The following is a 19,214-nucleotide window of genomic DNA, read 5'->3' as shown; positions in this document are numbered from 1 at the left end:
ATCAATAATTATTAATACAAAAACTAAAATCACGGCACCCTCCCTTTAAGCCCCGAGGGTGGTTTGCACGTTAATGACCGGGCCAATTTTTACAATTCTGACCACTGTCCCTTTATGAGGTTATAACTCTGGAACGCTTCAACGGATCTTGGCGATTCTGACATTGTTTTCTCGTGACATATTGTACTTCATGTTAGTGGTAAAATTTATTCGATATAACTTGCGTTTATTTGAGAGAAAAAAACAAATTTGGCGAAAATTTCGCAGTTTTCTAACTTTGAATTTTTATGCAATTAAATCAGAGATATGTCACACAAAATACTTAATAAGTAACATTTCCCACATGTCTACTTTACATCAGCACAATTTTGGAACCAAAATTTTTTTTTTTGTTAGGGAGTTATAAGGGTTAAAAGTTGACCAGCAATTTCTCATTTTTACAACACCATTTTTTTTTTTTTTAGGGACCACATCTCATTTGAAGTCATATTTAGGGGTCTATATGATAGAAAATACCCAAGTGTGACACCATTCTAAAAACTGCACCCCTCAAGGTGCTCAAAACCACATTCAAGAAGTTTATTAACCCTTCAGGTGTTTCACAGGAATTTTTGGAATGTTTAAATAAAAATGAACATTTAACTTTTTTTCACACAAAATTTATTTCAGCTCCAATTTGTTTTATTTTACCAAGGGTAATAGGAGAAAATGGACCCCCAAAGTTGTTGTACAATTTGTCCTGAGTACGCTGATACCCCATATGTGGGGATAAACCACTGTTTGGCACATGGCAGAGCTCGGAAGGGAAGGAGCGCCATTTGACTTTTCAATGCAAAATTCACAGGAATTGAGATGGGACGCCATGTTGCGTTTGGAGAGCCCCTGATGTGCCTAAACATTAAAACCCCCCACAAGTGACACCATTTTGGAAAGTAGACCCCCTAAGGAACTTATCTAGATGTGTTTTGAAAGCTTTGAACCCCCAAGTGTTTCACTATAGTTTATAACGCAGAGCCGTGAAAATAAAAAAAAAATCTTATTTTTCCCACAAAAATGATTTTTAGCCCCCCAAATTTTTATTTTCCTAAGGATAAGAGAACTTGGACCCCAAAAGTTGTTGTCCAATTTGTCCCAAGTACGCCGATACCCCATATGTTGGGGTAAACCCCTGTTTGGGCGCACGGAAGAGCTCGGAAGGGAAGGAGCACTGTTTTACTTTTTCAACGCAGAATTGTCTGGAATTGAGATCGGACGCCATGTCGCGTTTGGAGAGCCCCTGATGTGCCTAAACAGTGGAAACCCCCCAATTATAACTGAAACCCTAATCCAAACACACCCCTAACCCTAATCCCAACGGTAACCCTAACACACCCCTAATTCTAATCCCAACCCTAATCCCAACCGTAAATGTAATCCAAACCCTAACCCTAACTTTAGCCCCAACCCTAACTTTAGCTCCAACCCTAGCCCCAACCCTAACCCTAGCCCTAACGGGAAAATGGAAATAAATACATTTTTTTAATTTTATTATTTTTCCCTAACTAAGGGGGTGATGAAGGGGAGTTTGATTTCCTTTTACAGCGTTTTTTATATCGGATTTTTATGATTGGCGGCTGTCACACACTAAAAGACGCTTTTTTAATTTCAAAAAAGTTTTTGCGTCTCCACATTTTGAGAGCTATAATTTTTCTATATTGGTCCACAGAGTCATCCGAGGTCTTGTTTTTTGCGGGACGAGTTGACGTTTTTATTGGTAACATTTTCGGACATGTGACAGTTTTTGATCACTTTTTATTCAGATTTTTGTGAGGCAGAATGACCAAAAACCAGCTATTCATGAATTTCTTTTGGGGGAGGCGTTTATACCGTTCCGCGTTTGGTAAAATTGATAAAGCAGTTTTATTCGTCGGGTCAGTACGATTACAGCGATACCTCATTTATATCATTTATTTTATGTTTTGGCGCTTTTATACGATAAAAGCTATTTTATAGAAAAAATAATTATTTTGGCATCGCTTTATTCTGAGGACTATAACTTTTTTATTTTTTTGCTGATGATGCCGTGTGGCGGCTCGTTTTTTGCGGGACAAGATGATGTTTTCAGCGGTACCCTGGTTATTTATATCTGTCTTTTTTTTTGATCGTGCTATTCCACTTTTTGTTGGGCGGTATCAGGGCCGGCGTCAGCACCCGGCGTACCCGGGCAAGTGCCGGGGCCCTGGCGAGACGGGGGGCCCATTTACGGTAGTAACGGTTGGTTCACAAGTAGTACTGTACACTCACACACTCCACACAGACACTTATGCCGTTATGCGCTCTTGGGGGGGCCCCGCTGACGCTGTGCTGTTGTGTGACACAGTGTGTGACAGTCTCCCAGCCAGGACTCGGAGGCGGAGCACATCCATCATCACCGCCCCGCTGCGCAGCTGCAGGAATACTCACCTCCGGGACCGTCACCATGGATACGTAGAATCACTTCCGGGCCGTCTGTCCTGTCACTTCCGGTCGGGTGAGAGCTCGTCATCCTAAGAGCTCAGAGAAGAGATCCTGTCATCCATGTCCTCCACGGTCCACCGTCCAGATCCAGGCGTCCAGCGGCAGCGCAGCGCCAAGCAGAAAGACGAGCAGGAGGCAGGAGCAGCACTGCAGTCAGGTGCACGGATGGTGCCTGTCCCTGCCTGTGTCCACAACGGAAGCAACGGCGAAGTGAAGCAGTGTGAGTCTTCCTTCCAAGTTCCTGGTGGTCCCAATGCATTGCGGGGGCGCATGCAGCCTGCTGTGAGCCTGGGAGTGGATCATCATGCCTGGTCTCTGCTCTGAGTAACTTGCAAGACAGACAGTACTGTCTTTGTCTGGGACTTGTGCAAGCCTGGGCAATATACTACGTGGCTGTGCTATATACTACGTGGCTGTGCTATATACTACGTGGCTGCGTCATATACTATGTGGCTGGGCAATATACTACGTGTCTGTGCTATATACTACGGGCGCTGTGCTATATACTATGTGGCTGGGCAATATACTACGTGGCTCTGTTATATACTACGTGGCTCTGCTATATACTATGTGGCTGTTATATACTACGTGGGCTGTTATAAACTACGTGGGCTGTGTTATATACTATGTGGCTGTGCTATATACTATGTGGGCAGTGTTATATATTACGTGAGCTGTTATATACTATGTGGGCTGTGCTATATTTCTTTGCTGCATCTGTGCATCATGAATCGTGGTATGTGTTAAAGAGGGGGGCCCACTGAGACTCTTTCGCCCGGGGCCCTCAAAAATCTGGAGCCGGCCCTGGGCGGTATGATAATAAAGCGTTGTTTTTTTGCTCGTTTTTTTTTTTCCTTACGGTGTTCACTGAAGGGGTTAACTAGTGGGACAGTTTTATAGGTTGGGTCGTTACGGACGCGGCGATACTAAATGTGTACTTTTATTGTTTTGGTTTTTTTTTGTAAAGAAATGTATTTATGGGAATAATATTTTTTTTTATTTATTTAGGTTTTTTTTTTTTTTACACACATGTGGAATTTTTTTTTTTACTTTATTACTTTGTCCCGGGGGGGGGGGGGGGGTGGGGTGGGGAATGACAGATAGGTGATCTGACAGTTTGCATAGCACTCTGTCAGATCGGCGATCTCACTCACATCGCTGCAGGTTTAGCCTGGCTTACCAGCGCCTGCAGTCGACCCGGAAGTACTCCCTGCAGGACCCGGATGCAGCCCCGCGGCCATTTTGGATCCGGGGACTGCAGGGAGAAGACGCTCGGTACAAGGTGAGTACATCACCTTGTACCGATCGTCTCAGGGAAGCCCGCAGGCACACCGCGATCATGTTTGATCGCGGTGTGCCGGGGGTTAATGTGCCGGGAGCGGTCCGTGACCGCTCCTGGCACATAATGCCGGATGTCAGCTGCGATAGTCAGCTGACACCCGGCCGCGATCGGCCACGTCCCCCCCGTGAGCGCGGCCGATCGCTATGACGTACTATCCCGTCGGTGGGAATTAAGGCCCACCCCACCTCGACGGGATAGTACGTCATATGGGATTAAGGGGTTAATGCTGTACCCTTTTGGTCTGCAGGAGACAGGCAGTTGTTAGATAAGTCTGGCACGGCTTTCTCCAATTTCACCTCTGAAAACAAAAACGCTTGACCAGGCCAAAGGTTCACGTGTATGTGGGAGACAGCCGACAGTGCTCGAATGTCAGCTTTCACATGAATATAGGGGTCTACATTTCGGTTCCTACATAGACAGTAAACCAATTTCTGCACAGTGCAGCCACAAAGTATAGAAAAAGGGAGACAGTTATTATCTCACCAGTCTCATCTCCTGAGTCATCACTGTCTGCGTTCTCCCGAATCTTCCCTTCTTCTTTCATCCTTTCCAAGTAAGCGTCATGGTGTTGATCATCATCGGAGTCAGCATAATCATCATACGGCTGCTTAACACCCTAAAAGAGGCACGAGGAAAGAGAAGACAGCACAACGTTAAAAAGCGCACACACAAACCTCACAATTACAGGAGAGCATTGTCCTAGTGAACGACATGTATGAGCAAGACGTGCAAATCCCTGACCCCAACGGCCTTCAGTTGTGCCAACACCACATGCACTAACATACACATCATGCCACTGCCGTGGGTGCTTTCACCACAACATTAGGTGTCGACAGGGGCTCAAAAACCTAGAAATGAGCGATACAGACAGAAGACAAACTTGTCCGCTGATTTCCTGCCGGTTCAATAACTAATGGTTGGGGGGATGAACAAGGAAACTATTATTGTGGTTGAACAGAAGAAAGAAAAAAGGAAAAAGAAAAGGTATTGCTTTGTTTTGAGAAACAGTGCAACACTTTTCCATAGTCTGTGTCAGGTATTGTAGTTTGCCCACATGAATCAGGATCAGCTGAATTATCAGACAACACAGTGACAAGGCGCCATTTCTAAGAACAGAAAAGCTGCTCCTGTGAAAACGGTGTTTCAATTATGAAATTGGATGTGTTTTCACATGCCCCTGGATCTATGGCCATTTTCTGGAAGGGAACATCGTGCAGTCAGGACAAAAATATTTTAGTAGTAAGGTGATTTGCTTCTCAAGGAAAAAACTGCAGAACTTTTAGGTACAGATTAGTAAATTGCCTATAATAAAGACATGTATTAGTGGGACTGTCAGCAGGTTTTTGCTATTTCAAGGGAACCTGTTACCCCCAAAATCAAAGATGAGCTAAGCCCACCGGCATCAGGGGCTTATCTACCGCCTCTGGGTGAGTATAATCTAACCTCTTTTTCACATCTTTCAGGATACATCAGGGGCCTATCTACAGCATTACAGAATGCTGTAGATAAGCCCCTGATGCCGGTGGGCTTAGCTCATCTTCGATTTTTGGGGTGACAGGCTCTATTTAATCTGAGAGAAGAATAATGTAGGGGTAGAGACCCTGATTCCAGTGAAGTATCACTTACTACGCTTTCCCTGCTGAGAACAAACGTCTTCATCTGAAGAGAGAAATTTAGTCTATGAGGAGGTTTCTCAGGTACCCATTTAGATGAAGATGTTTGTTCTCAGCAGGGAAAGCGTAGGACCTGGTATACGAGAGATGCCGTAAAGTGGCTACCAGGTACACGTAAATTGGCCAATTTATGCGCTAAACGCGCTCATTTTTTCATATTTCTAGTGCAGTAATGCAGTCTAATTTTCATATTTTATGTTTGCGTGTTTTGGCGCTACAGTGTGCTGCTTTGTTTGTTTGACTGTTAAAATTGAGACGTACAGTTAAAACCAGAAGTTTACATACACTATATAAAAAGACATGTTTTTCTCAATATCTGACATGAAATCAGAATAAACCTTTCCCGTTTTAGGTCAATCAGGATGACCAAATGCCAGAATAATGAGAGATATAGAGAATCTTATAAGGAATTTTTATTACATACTGCAACTATTTGGTACCAGTGCCCTTAAACTGAATGACTTGGGTCAAATGTTTGGGATTTCCTTCCACAAGCTTCTCCCAATAGTTGGGTCAGAATTTGGGCCCATTCCTCCTGACAAAACTGGTGTAACTGATCCAGGTTTGTAAGTCGCCTTGCTCACACCTGCCACTTCAGTTTTGCCCATAAGTTTTCACTAGGATTGAGATCAGGGCTTTGTGATGGCCGCTCCAAAACATTGACTTTGTTATCCTTAAGGCTATATTCACACTTAGCGGTTTTTACCGCGGAACCGCCGCGATTTTGATGCTGCGGCTCCGCAGCAGTTTCCATAGCGTTTACAGTAACATGTAAACCCTATGGAAACCGCAAACCGCTGTGCACATGCTGCGGGAAAAACCGCGCGGGAACGCAGCGGTTTACAACCCGCAGCATGTCACTTCTTTGTGCAGAATCGCTGCGATTCTGCACCCATAGGAATACATTGAACCGCTTACTTCCCGCATGGGGCTGTGCCCACGTTGCGGGAAGTAAGCGGATAATGTGCGGGTGGTACCCGGGGTGGAGGAGAGGAGACTCTCCTCCAGGCCCTGGGAACCATATTTGGGGTTAAAAAATAAAAAATCTGGTTATACTCACCCTCTGATGTCCGGAGCTCCTGGGCGCTGGGCCGTCCGGTCAGAGTTGCTGTGCGACCAGGACCTGCGGTGACGTCGCGGTCACATGACCGTGACGTCACGAAGGGTCCTTCTCCCACAGCATCTTAGGAACCGGACCGCCGGGTGCAGCGCCCAGGAGATCCGGACATCAGAGGGTGAGTATAACCAATTTTTATTATTTTTAACATTACTATTGATACTGCATATTGCTGCATATGCAGCATCAATAGTATAGGCGGAAACCCGCAGCGGAAAACGCGGAACAAACCGCGATAAATCTGCAGGGAGAACCGCAGTTGTTTTGCCCTGCAGATTTATCAAATCCGCTGCGGGAGAACCCGCAGGGACCCGACGCAAGGTGTGAACATAGCCTAACCCTCCGTCACATACAACTGATCTGACAGGCGCTTCTCTTTTACTTTCATTTCTCCTTCCTCACCAGATTGTGAGGAAACCCCCTCCCTCCAGGTAGTCTCCTGTCTCTTGAAGGTCTGTGAAACCTGATATCACAGTTGGATTTCAGAGCTTCAGAGGAGAGGATATAGCTGCACAGATCTCTCAGGCTCATTGTATGTGAATACGTCACATTCAGTAAGGTTGGTATTTTATGTTTTTATTCATCACAATAGTTTATTTAGCTTGTTTTATGAATGTATAGCACAAAATGTGAGGATATTTCATAGAAATAAGGGAGATTTTATAAAAGAAAGTGTGCTGCTCAGGCATATACAGTAGTTCCCTAACATATTCCTTCTCTTGCTTCAGATTATCTGCTGAAATGGAGAAGAAAATGTACAATTTATCCAAACAACTTGATGTTGAGATGATAGAGACCTCACACTGAATGAGGATTTAGGAGAGGAAAGTGAGATTGATTCTCATGATGAGGTGGAAGAATGTGTCCTGGATTCTGAAACAGAGCAAGATGGTGACAGTGGTGAGGATGAAGAAGTTGGATCATATTATATTGGAAAAGATAAAAATACTAAATGGAACAAGAAGCCATTCCAGAAAAAACGTAGGGAACCTTTAAACATTATTACTCACCTTCCTGCAGTAATAGGAACTGCACGTAATGCAAAAACTGCAGTTGAATGCTGGAACAGTATATTTACAGATGACATTCTGGACTATTGTCACATATACCAACCAATATATTGACATTATAAAGGACAAGTACATCTGCAACAGAACCATCAAGCCCACAGATGAAATAGAACTGCGTGCTTTTTTTGGATTACTGTACCTTGCAGGAGCTTATAGAGCAAATAGACAAAGTTTGGAGGAACTTTGGGGTAAAGATGAGGATGGAGTTGAAAAATTTAGCCTTGTTATGTCCATAAACAGATTCAAGATTCTAATTCGTTGCCTTCGGTTTGACGACAGAACTACCCGAACCGAACGCAAAACACATGACCGACTTGCTCCAATTTGTGATATATTACAAAGATTTGTTGTAAACTGTAAACAAAGTTATTACCCTGGAGAGAATCTCACTATTGACGAAATGCTCCCTGGTTTTCGTGGTAGATGTGCCTTTCGTCAATATATTCCATCAAAGCCAAACAAATATGGAATAAAAATTTATGCCCTTGTTGATGCCAGTAAGACCTACACTTACAACCTGGAAGTTTATGCAGGAAAACAACCAGAAGGTCCTTACTGTGTGAGCAACAAACCCATTGATGTTGTAAAAAGACTGGCTGAACCCTTATTTGGATCGGGTCGCAATATTACAGCTGACAATTGGTTTACAAGTTGTGATCTGATTGATTATCTGAAAATTCAGAAGCTGTCATATGTGGGAACTGTAAGAAAAAACAAAAGGGAATTGCCGCCACAGTTTGTAAGTGTGAAAGAGAGACAACAGTACAGCAGTATGTTTGCATTCCATAATGGAAAGGCTTTAGTTTCCTATGTACCACATGCCAAAAAAATCGTACTTCTTCTATCAACACTTCATGATGATGCTGCCATCGATCCTGGGACTGGGTCAGAAAAAAAACCGGAGATAATTACATTTTACAATGCCACCAAAGGGGGTGTGGATACAGCAGATCAGATGTGCTCCACTTTCAACGTCAGCAGAAACATCAAACGCTGGCCAATGGTCATATTTTTTGCTATGTTGAATTTGGGTGGTATAAATTCACAAGTAATTTATCTTGAAAACAAGCTTGAACCACTCCGTAGACGATTGTATCTGAAAAAATTGGCCCATGAACTAGTACTTGGAGAGCTACGCAGGAGAAGCGTGAAAACAATCGGTATCCCCTCTCGCCTTCAAGTTCAGCTCAAAAGGTTCCGCCCAGAAGATGATGGTGAAAAGTCACCATCTGCACCACCTCACAAAAGAAGGAGATGCACCACCTGCCAAACGGAAAGCGGAACCAGAAGGCTTTCAAATTATGAATGTCTCAAATGTCATAAAGCAGATGCCTGACACATGCAAAAATGGTGTGTAATTCTTGCTATTTGCTCTGCAAGTGTGACTTTTCTGGGGAAACCTCAGCATCTACTTCTGATTGAACATGTTTTTAATAGTACTTAAGGTACCTTAAAATTAAGTTTGTGTTCAAAAATTTTCTTTGTACATTTTTTTGAGAGAGTCGAACTGGGGACTATTTGGCGGGAGTTTTGAAAAGTTTGTATTTCATAGTTATTAGTTTTATGTTAAGTAAATGTTTTTTTTTGCAACTGATTATGTGTAGTCTCTTTTATTACATCCCTATGAAGGTCACTGATCACTTTTAGAGCACTGAAATTGCAAACATTAGATATTATAGGTATTTTTCCAGCAGGCGCCTGACAGGCACATTGTATGTGAACTCGTTAGTCCGAATATTGTATGTGACGGAGGGTTAAGCCACTTTGCTACCATTTTGGCAGTATGCTTCGGGTCATTGACCATTTGGAAGAACCATTTCTACCCAAGCTTTAACTTCCTGGCTTAAGTCTTGAGAAGTTGGTTCAGCATTTCCACATAATCTTCTTTTCTCACGATGCCATCTATTTTGTGAAGTGCACCAGTCCCTCATGCAGCAAAGCAACCCCACAACATGATGCTGCCACCTCCGTGTTTTACAGTTGGGATGGTGTTCTTAGGTTTCCAAGCTTCTCCCTTTTTCCTCCAAACATAATGAAGGAGGTCATCATGCTGAAAAAAATCCAATTTTAGTGTCATCAGACCACAGGACAGGTCTCCAAATATTAAGGTCTTTGTTCCTATGTGCATTTGCAAACAACCTGTTTTTTATGTTTCTTTTTGAGTAAGGGCGTGGCCTTTCAGCCCATGTTGATACAGTACTGGTTTCATTGTGGATATTGACACAATCTTACCAGCTTCCACCATCATCATCACTAGGTTGCTTTTGTCCTTGGGTTGATATGCACAATTCGGACCAAAGCCTGTACATCTCTGGGACACAGAACTGGTCTCATCCCTGAGTGGTATTAGGGCTGGACATTCCCATCTTGTTTCTACTTACATCTGTACAATTATACGTATGAGGCTCCTTCACGTATCTTGACATTGTACCCAAGGATGAGCCAGACTTGTGCAAGTCCTCACTCCTCTTACTGATATCTTCTTTAGACTTTCCCATGATGCTACACAAAGAAGCGGTGTGTTTCAGGTGAGCATTAAAATACATCCACAGGTGTGTCTCTACTTAACTCCGATATTGCCCCAAAAAATTAAATTATCAAGAGCTTCCAAACACATGACATCATATAGGCAGTCCAGAATTGTTTAAAGGAATAGGAATCTTAGTGTATGTAAACTTATGACTTTGAATGCCTTAAAACATTTTCACTCATTCTGGCATTTGGCAAATATTAATAATTATGGAAATTCCAATTGACATACGATATATACTTGTGTATAAGCCGAGTTTTTCAGCACATTGTTTTGTGCTGAAGACGCCCCTCTCAGCTTATACACGGGTCCCGGTACAGAAAGTCAGGGGGAGGCGGGGCAAAACTGGTGCCAGGAGGCGGCGCACACCATATTATTATTTTTTAATTATATAGCACCATTAATTCCATGGTGCTGTACACCATACTCGCCTATCTACGTGCCCTCGGTGCTGGCACTGCATCTCGTTCTGGCCGCCTACCTGCAGCTCTTCCTGTGCTCAGCGGTCACGTGGTACCGCTCATTAAGGTGATGAATATGGACGCGTCTTCACTCCCATAGGTGTGGAGCGCATTTTCATCACCGTAATGAGCGGTACCACGTGACCGCTGAGCATAGGAAGAGCTGCAGGCAGCTGCCGGCAGCCAGAACGAGATGCAGTGCCAGCACCCAGGTAGGTATGATTTTTTTTTTTTTTTTTCAGTAGGAAACATGCACATAGGGATAGGGAATAAGGAGGCATGCATACAGGAAAAGAAAGGGGGAGGCATGCATACCAGGACAAGGAAGGGGGAGGCATGCAGACATGGACAGGGATGAGAAGGCATTCATACCAAGGCATGCAGATAGGGATGGGGAGGCATTCACACCAGGACGACAGGTGGAGCCACGCATAGCAGGACAGGGATGAGGGGACAATGCATACCAGGCTTATACTCGAGTCAATAAGCATACCCAGTTTTCCGTGGCAAAAGTAGGTGCCTCGGCTTATACTCAAGTATATATGTATATCAGGAAAGGTTTATTCTGATTTCATGTCAGATATTGAGAAAAACATACATATGTCTTATAAACTTCCAGTTTCAACTGTATAAAGCGATCGTTTGTCTCCGAGCACAGCCATGTCCTCTGTCCTACTCACTATGTTGTGTGTGGCTGTGAGTCAACTGACTGCAGCCCCCTTTGCAGAAAAACAAAAAAAAAGGACTGGAAATTACTAGGCTTTAAAGGCTAACAGGACGGGGCTGTGGCCAGTCACCAGCCAAAGATATGAGAATCCATTTTATGCCTGTGCCCTGTCCATTTTTAAGAAACCCATTGCATAGGGTCAAGGCGAGACTCATCCGAGTACTGGACAAAGTTGTGCATGCTGTGATTTTCTCTGCCCGAGGCACTGAATTGGCCCATTTGCTTTATTGGGTCAAATGTTTATTGCGAGTGCTGTCTGATGTATCCCCGGGACAGCTCTCCACTAGTAATGAGCAAACGTGCTCGAATAAGACGTTATCTGAGCTTGCTTGTGTGTTAACAGAGTGTCTTCAGCGTGCTCGAATAATATGTCCCTGCGCATCTCGCGGCTGTTCGACAGCTGCAATACATGAATGTACTGCCTAACAAACAGCCAATCCCTGCATGTGTTGTGGGTGTCAAACTGCTGCGAGATATGCAGGAGCGGGGAACATATTATTCGAGCACTCGGAAGACACTCTTAGCACATGAGCATGCTCTGATAACTCCTCATCTGGGCACGCTCGCTCATCACTACTTTCCGCATGAAAATTCAGAACTAGCAGGATTGCTACAAGGCTGATGTTCAGGATCATATAGAAAATGCTGCAGATTAGCAACCAGTAAGAACCACTATGTTTCTTGCATAATTTAATGAGTTATTTAAAGGATTCATGCTCTAAGCACTTCAGTTAGGGAGTCGGATATATATTCACATGTACAATCTTAACTACGTAAACACCTACAACGAACATTACTTTATGACACCCTAGTACTATAAAGCTCTTTACAAAACATTCAATACCGTAGATACTGTATAAGAAGACCCGAGTATAAGCCGAGGCACCTAATTTTGCCACGAAAAACTGGGAAAATGTATTGACTCGGGTATAAGCCGGGTATGCATTGTCCCCTCATCCCCATCCTTGTATGCATGGTTCCTCATCTCCATCCTTGTTTGCGTGGCTCCTTATTCCCATTCTTGTCTGCACGGCTCCTTATACCCATTCTTGTATGCATGGCTCCTCATCCCCATCCTTGTTTGCATGGTTCCTCATCCCTATGTATGGCCCCCCCATGAGAAAAGCAATTAAAAAACAAAAAAAAAAAACATCCTACTTAACTTCCCTGTGCGCCCTTGCAGCATCTTGTTCCAGCGCCAGCAGCTCCTGCGATCAGGCGATCATGTGTCCCTGCTCATTAAGGTAATGAACACTCACATCTCTCCACGCCTATGGGAGTGGAGAGAGGTGAATATTCATTACTTCAGTGAGCGGTCACCCGTGCTACTCCAGCAGCTGCTGTTGCTGACATTGTGCGTGCTATAAGAGAAATGAATATTGACTGCAAGTGCAGTGAAAATTCATTTCTCTTTAGCAGCGGGCACATGATTTAGCCACAGCAGACAGTTTCTGCCTCCTGTGACCAGCTGCTCCTTCTCCCACCGTCTTCTGGGATAATGACTCGTGTATAAGCCGAGGGGGGACGTTTTCAGCACACGAAAAAAAAGACTCTTGCTGAAAGACTCTTTATACATTGATGCTGCCTATGCAGCATCAATACTAAAAAGATCTAATGTTAAAAATAATAATAAAAAACAAAAAAAAACAAACAAACAACATAATATTCTCACCTACCGATGCCTTTCCCACTCCTCGCAACGCTCCGGTCCCAAGAATGCATTTCGGCAATGACCGGAGATGACGTAGTGGTCTCGCGAGACCGCTACATCATCACGTGTTATTGCCACAATGCATTCTTGGGCCCGGAGCGTCGCGAGGAGCATCGCTAAACGCCTGGGCTGGATCCGGGGGCCGCAGGAAAGTGAGTGAGTATAACACTATTTTTTATTTTAATTTTTTTAACAGGGATATGGTGCCCACATTGCTATATACTACGTGGGCTGTGTTATATACTATGTGGCCGGGCAATATACTAAGATGGCTGTGCTATATATTACTATACATATTCTAGAATACCCGATGCGCTACAATCAGGCCACCATCTAGTGTGTGTGTGTGTGTGTGTGTGTGTGTGTGTGTGTGTGTGTGTGTGTGTGTGTGTGTGTGTGTGTGTGTATGCTTATGAAAAGCTCATTTAGAGCCGAAACGTAGACATGTGGGTCTGATTAAATCCTGAACATATATTAAGAAAAATGGAGTGCTGCCTTCTTTTTTTAATTTCATGGACTTCGGATAACCAGTGGACAGGTTGCCTGGGGGCTTGCACCCAGAGATCAGTAGAAGTGTTGTGCAGTTACTTGTTTATGAGATTATATATATATATATATATATATATATATATATATATATATATATATATATATATATATATATATATATATATATATATAGATATAGATATAGATATATATTTTCTGGGCGGAGGTTAAGGAATATAGAAAGATATATTCATTGTGTGAAATAAGGTATGCCTGGGTGTCGCTTTGCAAAGTTGCATCTGAAATACTGGATCACCAGTAATCGTTGCCGAGCATGCCGTATTTCTCATGAGTGACTCCCTAGTAGTCATAGCAGAGCTTCACCTTTCTCCCGTTAGTAACTGCAGGAGCCCTTTCTCCTAAGCAGCAACAGTAGGCAGGCTACCAGTCCCGCTTTCACCAGTGGTGCCCTCTTGCTTATGTAAAGCGGATAGGTTATTACATAGACTGATGAAATGCTGTGTGTCGGTGCCGGTATGACACATCCGGCAATCTCTGGTGGCGTGGGTGGGCAGTGGGATGCTACCCCCATGAATACAGTGGACTCACAACTATAGCCATTGTAGACCAGCAGGCAGCTCCAGCTTTGTCAGGAAAGAGATGGAGGATTTTTATTTCTGAAACAGATGCACAAACCCACCACACATACATACACATATGAAAAGCTAAACAAAATACATACACATTTTATATACATGTCTACGACAGTCAGTAATGTATAGTCACACACTGATGTCCTAAAGCATTCAGTGTTACCACTTAACCCATTATATATCATGGAACAATATTTAAATTAATGGATGTCCTAAATCCCTTTGCAGGAAGGAGCAATGAAATTCAGGAAGGACAGTCCAGGATTGTGTCCCGGGATAATACCATGCATCGGAAAGGTAACAGGTATGATAGACACATGGATTTCTAATTATCAACATACTCAGCGTATCAAGTACTCGTATGTGAAGATCTCTGCTTGCTATTATTGCTCGGTTACATCCAAGGGCTGATTACCTATCACACTGGAGGATGTTGCCCGTCACTGGACATGACTAGAACCAAGTTACATTCTGGCTCTATTTCAACAGGTGACAAACACTGCAGGAAACAAACATGCAACCATGCATTCATATCAATGTTTGAAGCAAAAGCAGGGCACCTAGACTTAGGTTTTGGACATGACACTACACTGCTAATAGCAGACACTTCGTAAACTGTTGCCAAGTGGAAGAAGCAGCTGAAGAAACTATAACCATGTTGTAACCCTGGTAGATATGGAAGAATATATGTCTTGGGGACGATGATCAGGCAATATGCTTGTTTGCCATAATATGGGCATTTCAGACAGTGATGCCTCCATCTTGTTACTTCAGCGTCACGTTCCATGCTTGCAAGTCCTTGTAAATACGCACATTGCAAATGCACACTGCAAACGTATAACCTGGGCCTGGGGCAGAGGGTGCTGACCTGTGACTTCTATCATATGAAAAGGCAAAAGAGGGAATTACCATAAAAAATGAAATGAAAACACAGTGAGATGAGGCAAAGCCGCAGTAGAGCGAGCATACCTCTTTCAAGCCTCTGTTTTTGATGTTTAGTTTCTTTGCATTGACAAAATCAAAGAGTTTCCCATATTCCTCCCTGGATAAAAAAAATAAATCAGCAGTTAGAACAGTTCACATTTATACCAACAAAAAGTGCACTAAAATATAAAGTGACATATCTTCTGCAGGGATTGTAATCACAGAAGCGTCCAATTCCGCGGATACGGGCACACCACTGATGACTCTCATAATATGGCCACCTAGTGCTGATCTGGGGCCATGCAGCTATAAGTCACGTTTTCTTTTCACAGGACAATGAACCACCAAGAGATGATTTATTTTGTGCTGCACAAAAAAACTCCCCCCGACGAACAAATGTTTTGCTCAGTCATCGACGGACTTAACACTGAAAGATAATCGTGAAAAAGAGTTTAAAGGGAACCTGTCACCCCGTTTTTTGAGATTGAGCTATAAATACTGTTAAATAGGGCCCGCGCTGTGTGTTCCTATAGTGTATGTAATGTACCCCGATTCCCCATGTATGCTGAGAAATAACTTACCAAAGTCGCCGTTTTCGCCTGTCAATCAGGCTGGTCAGGTCGGGAGGGCGTGGTGACATCGCTGGTTCTTCCTCAGCTTTACGTTGGTGGCGTAGTGGTGAAGACACAGCGCGCGATCTGCGCTGTCATCCCTTTCGTCGGTGGGGGCGGCCATCTTCCTGGGGCCGCGCGTGCGCAGATCGAGTGCTCTGCTGCACGGGGCTTCAGGAAAATGGCCGCGGGATGCCGCGCGTGCGCATTAGAGATCGCGGCGGCCATTTTCCCAAAGCCGAGATGCAAACTCGGCTTTGGGAAAATGGCCGCCGCGATCTCTAATGCGCACGCGCGGCATCCCGCGGCCATTTTCCTGAAGCCCTGTGCAGCAGAGCACTCGATCTGCGCACGCGCGGCCCCAGGAAGATGGCCGCCCCCACCGACGAAAGGGATGACAGCGCAGATCGCGCGCTGTGTCTTCACCACTACGCCACCAACGTAAAGCTGAGGAAGAACCAGCGATGTCACCACGCCCTCCCGACCTGACCAGCCTGATTGACAGGCGAAAACGGCGACTTTGGTAAGTTATTTCTCAGCATACATGGGGAATCGGGGTACACTACATACACTATAGGAACACACAGCGCAGGCCCTATTTAACAGTATTAATAGCTCAATCTCAAAAAACGGGGTGACAGGTTCCCTTTAAGAATGCTTCTTCACAATTATCAGTGTAAAAGGGTTTTTCAGTACTTTTTTCAGGGCATAGCCTTACAATAGCTCATCAATAAAAGATCGGTGAGGGTGTGGAGCCGCATAACACAGCTGGGTACTGCACATCCGCCCTTAACATAGTAACATAGTTAGAAAGGCCGAAAAAAGACATTTGTCCATCCAGTTCAGCCTATATTCCATCATAATAATTCCCCAGATCTACGTCCTTCTATGGAACCTAATAATTGTATGATACAATATTGTTCTGCTCCAGGAAGACATCCAGGCCTCTCTTGAACCCCTCGACTGAGTTCGCCATCACCACCTCAGGCAAGGAATTCCAGATTCTCATTGCCCTAACAGTAAAGAATCCTCTTCTATGTTGGTGGAAAAACCTTCTCTCTTCCAGACGCAAAGAATGCCCCCTTGTGCCCGTCACCTTCCTTGATATAAACAGATCCTCGGAGAGATATTTGTATTGTCCCCTTACATACTTATACATGGTTATTAGATCGCCCCTCAGTCGTCTTTTTTCTAGACTAAATCCTAATTTTGTAGCATTGTAGTTCCCCCAGCCCTTGTTCGAATGAATAGGGGTGGATCTACTATAGCTACAATGGAACCACCACCTGCCCAGTAACAATGCCATGCATGGGGGGGGGGTCTAATGCTTCTTTAGCTCATACAACCGCTATATCCAGGTACAATTTCCGTACATTTGCAATACAACCAACCTTTCGATGTTGCTGAAAGTGTATTGTGATGCTTGTTTCGTCTCTATTTCAAAATCAAACGATCGAGTTGTTGTGGTGCCACGGGCAAAGTTCACACAATTAACTTCATCAAAACGAATGTGGACAGGTGGCTTGTGCACGTATATAAAACCCCGCTCCAGGGGATACAGCAGTCCTGAGCTGGCTTTGTAAGAGCATGTGATGCACTGTGCTCCAGAGTGCCTGGAAAAAGAGCAAGAAGTGTTTACATGGTGGACAGGTAATTAGAAATGCACTTGCCCTTCAAGAAAATGAAACACCTTGACGTGGTTCCCCCTGAGCCAACAGCTAGTCACTAGAGGTATTTTACCCAACCCACGGTAACTTTAAAGATGTTGGCCACAACTTTAGTATTGATGACGTATGATTAAGATAAGTCATCTGTATCTGATTGGTCGGAGCGAGATACCGGGGCACCCCCGCTGATCAGCCATTATCGGTGTCAATGGCCGCCGGCAGGAACTACTCACTTGCAGAGACTAAGTCATCTAGTAGTGGCCGCCGCTCGGTCACCATGAGAAGACTTCCAGCTTCGCAAGTGAGTACAGTACAGACCAAAAGTTTGGACACACCTTCTCATTTAAAGATTTTTCTGTGTTTTCATGACTATGAAAATTGTACATTCACACTGAAGGCATCAAAACTATGAATTAACACATATGGAATTATATACTTAAAGTGTGAAACAACTGAAAATGTCTTATATTCTAGGTTTTTCAAAGTAGCCACCTTTTGCTTTGATGACCGCTTTGCACACTCTTGGCATTCTCTTGATGAGCTTCAAGAGGTAGTCACCGGGAATGGTTTTCACTTCACAGGTGTGCCCTGTCAGGTTTAATAAGTGGGATTTCATGCCTTATAAATTGGGTTGGGACCATCAGTTGTGTTGAGCAGAAGTCTGGTGGATACACAGCTGATAGTCCTACTGAATTTTTCGCTTCTGTTTAGCTTGTAAATACTGCTGCAACGAACCTGGCCAGGATTAGGAGGCGACCGCTCACTCCAGCGATCCTGGCCAGCTTGAAAACAGTGCTTACTAGCTCAACAGAAAAGCGCTTCTATACACTGGGCATGTTCTGCTCTCTAGCTGTGGTGGTCGGTCTCCAAAAACAAAGACCCGTGAACAATATAAAAGTGTTAACATCTTAAAAACAGCTGAAAAGTTTTATATACAGTAAAATGCAGAACTGCTTCCATTTACAAGCACAATAACTCATTTATGGAAATAAGAAGAACTTTTTAAGGGGAAACTAGCCACGGAATGAGTTGTATAGTAATATTGGCAAGGTGTTGCAGATATTACTAAAATCAAAACCTGCAGTGAAAAACTGTCAAACTGCCACATCTAAAATGGATATACCAAATCCAGTCCCCCCCGTAAACGTGAGGTTAGTGTCTTCCCTAACTTAAGATTACAGCAGCACATACATTTCCTAGTCTCACCCTTGGAAGTTTCCTGGTACTGTGATTTTGCGGTTTACAAGAGCCTTCATCACGCGACTAACCATCTCGTACAAACACCCCGACATATTCTTCTTCAACTTTCCTTCAAATCGCTTTTCAACTTCTTCTCTAAGGAGAAAATTTTAAAAAAATAAATAAAAATCAGTGCAAGAGCTATATCACCAAAAAGACGGAGGAAACAGAGGAAAATGCCATCCCACCAGAACATGTGCAGCTACAATGGCAAATCCAGAGCAAATGTACCTACATGTGATAAATCCTCCTCCACTCTCTAACCCTTACGTCTCATTCAGATGTTAACGAGTTGTTTTTTTTAAAACACAAAAAATGGTATTCGTGTCATCAGTCTTTGGTCCCCATGTCAGCAGGGTTTTTCAGGTCTTTATAACTAAATTTGCATTGTTAATCAAGGAAAGCCTACGGACTGTACATAGCATGATAGAGTAATGTCAGACTTGCATTGGCGATTTTGAGCCAACCGCAGCTATTATATCACCTCTATATACACCGATAGCT

General features: G+C 43.7%; 1 protein-coding gene across 1 annotated transcript in view; it reads right to left on the bottom strand.

Moving 5' to 3' along the window:
- SSRP1 (structure specific recognition protein 1) overlaps positions 1-19,214 on the bottom strand; it is a 71,929-nt gene that overhangs the window by 10,680 nt on the left and 42,035 nt on the right. Inside the window, exons 7-10 of the mRNA XM_069752614.1 lie at positions 18,678-18,806; positions 17,196-17,417; positions 15,239-15,311; positions 4,322-4,454 (exon numbers count right to left, since the gene is read on the bottom strand). Of these exons, the coding sequence (XP_069608715.1) occupies positions 4,322-4,454; positions 15,239-15,311; positions 17,196-17,417; positions 18,678-18,806 (557 nt within the window). The remainder of the gene's footprint in view (positions 1-4,321; positions 4,455-15,238; positions 15,312-17,195; positions 17,418-18,677; positions 18,807-19,214) is intronic.

Source organism: Ranitomeya imitator, chromosome 2 (assembly GCF_032444005.1).
Source record: "Ranitomeya imitator isolate aRanImi1 chromosome 2, aRanImi1.pri, whole genome shotgun sequence".
Lineage (NCBI taxonomy): Eukaryota > Metazoa > Chordata > Amphibia > Anura > Dendrobatidae > Ranitomeya > Ranitomeya imitator.
Note: the sequence above shows the minus strand (reverse complement) of the source record. Positions and strands in the feature narration are given on the sequence as shown.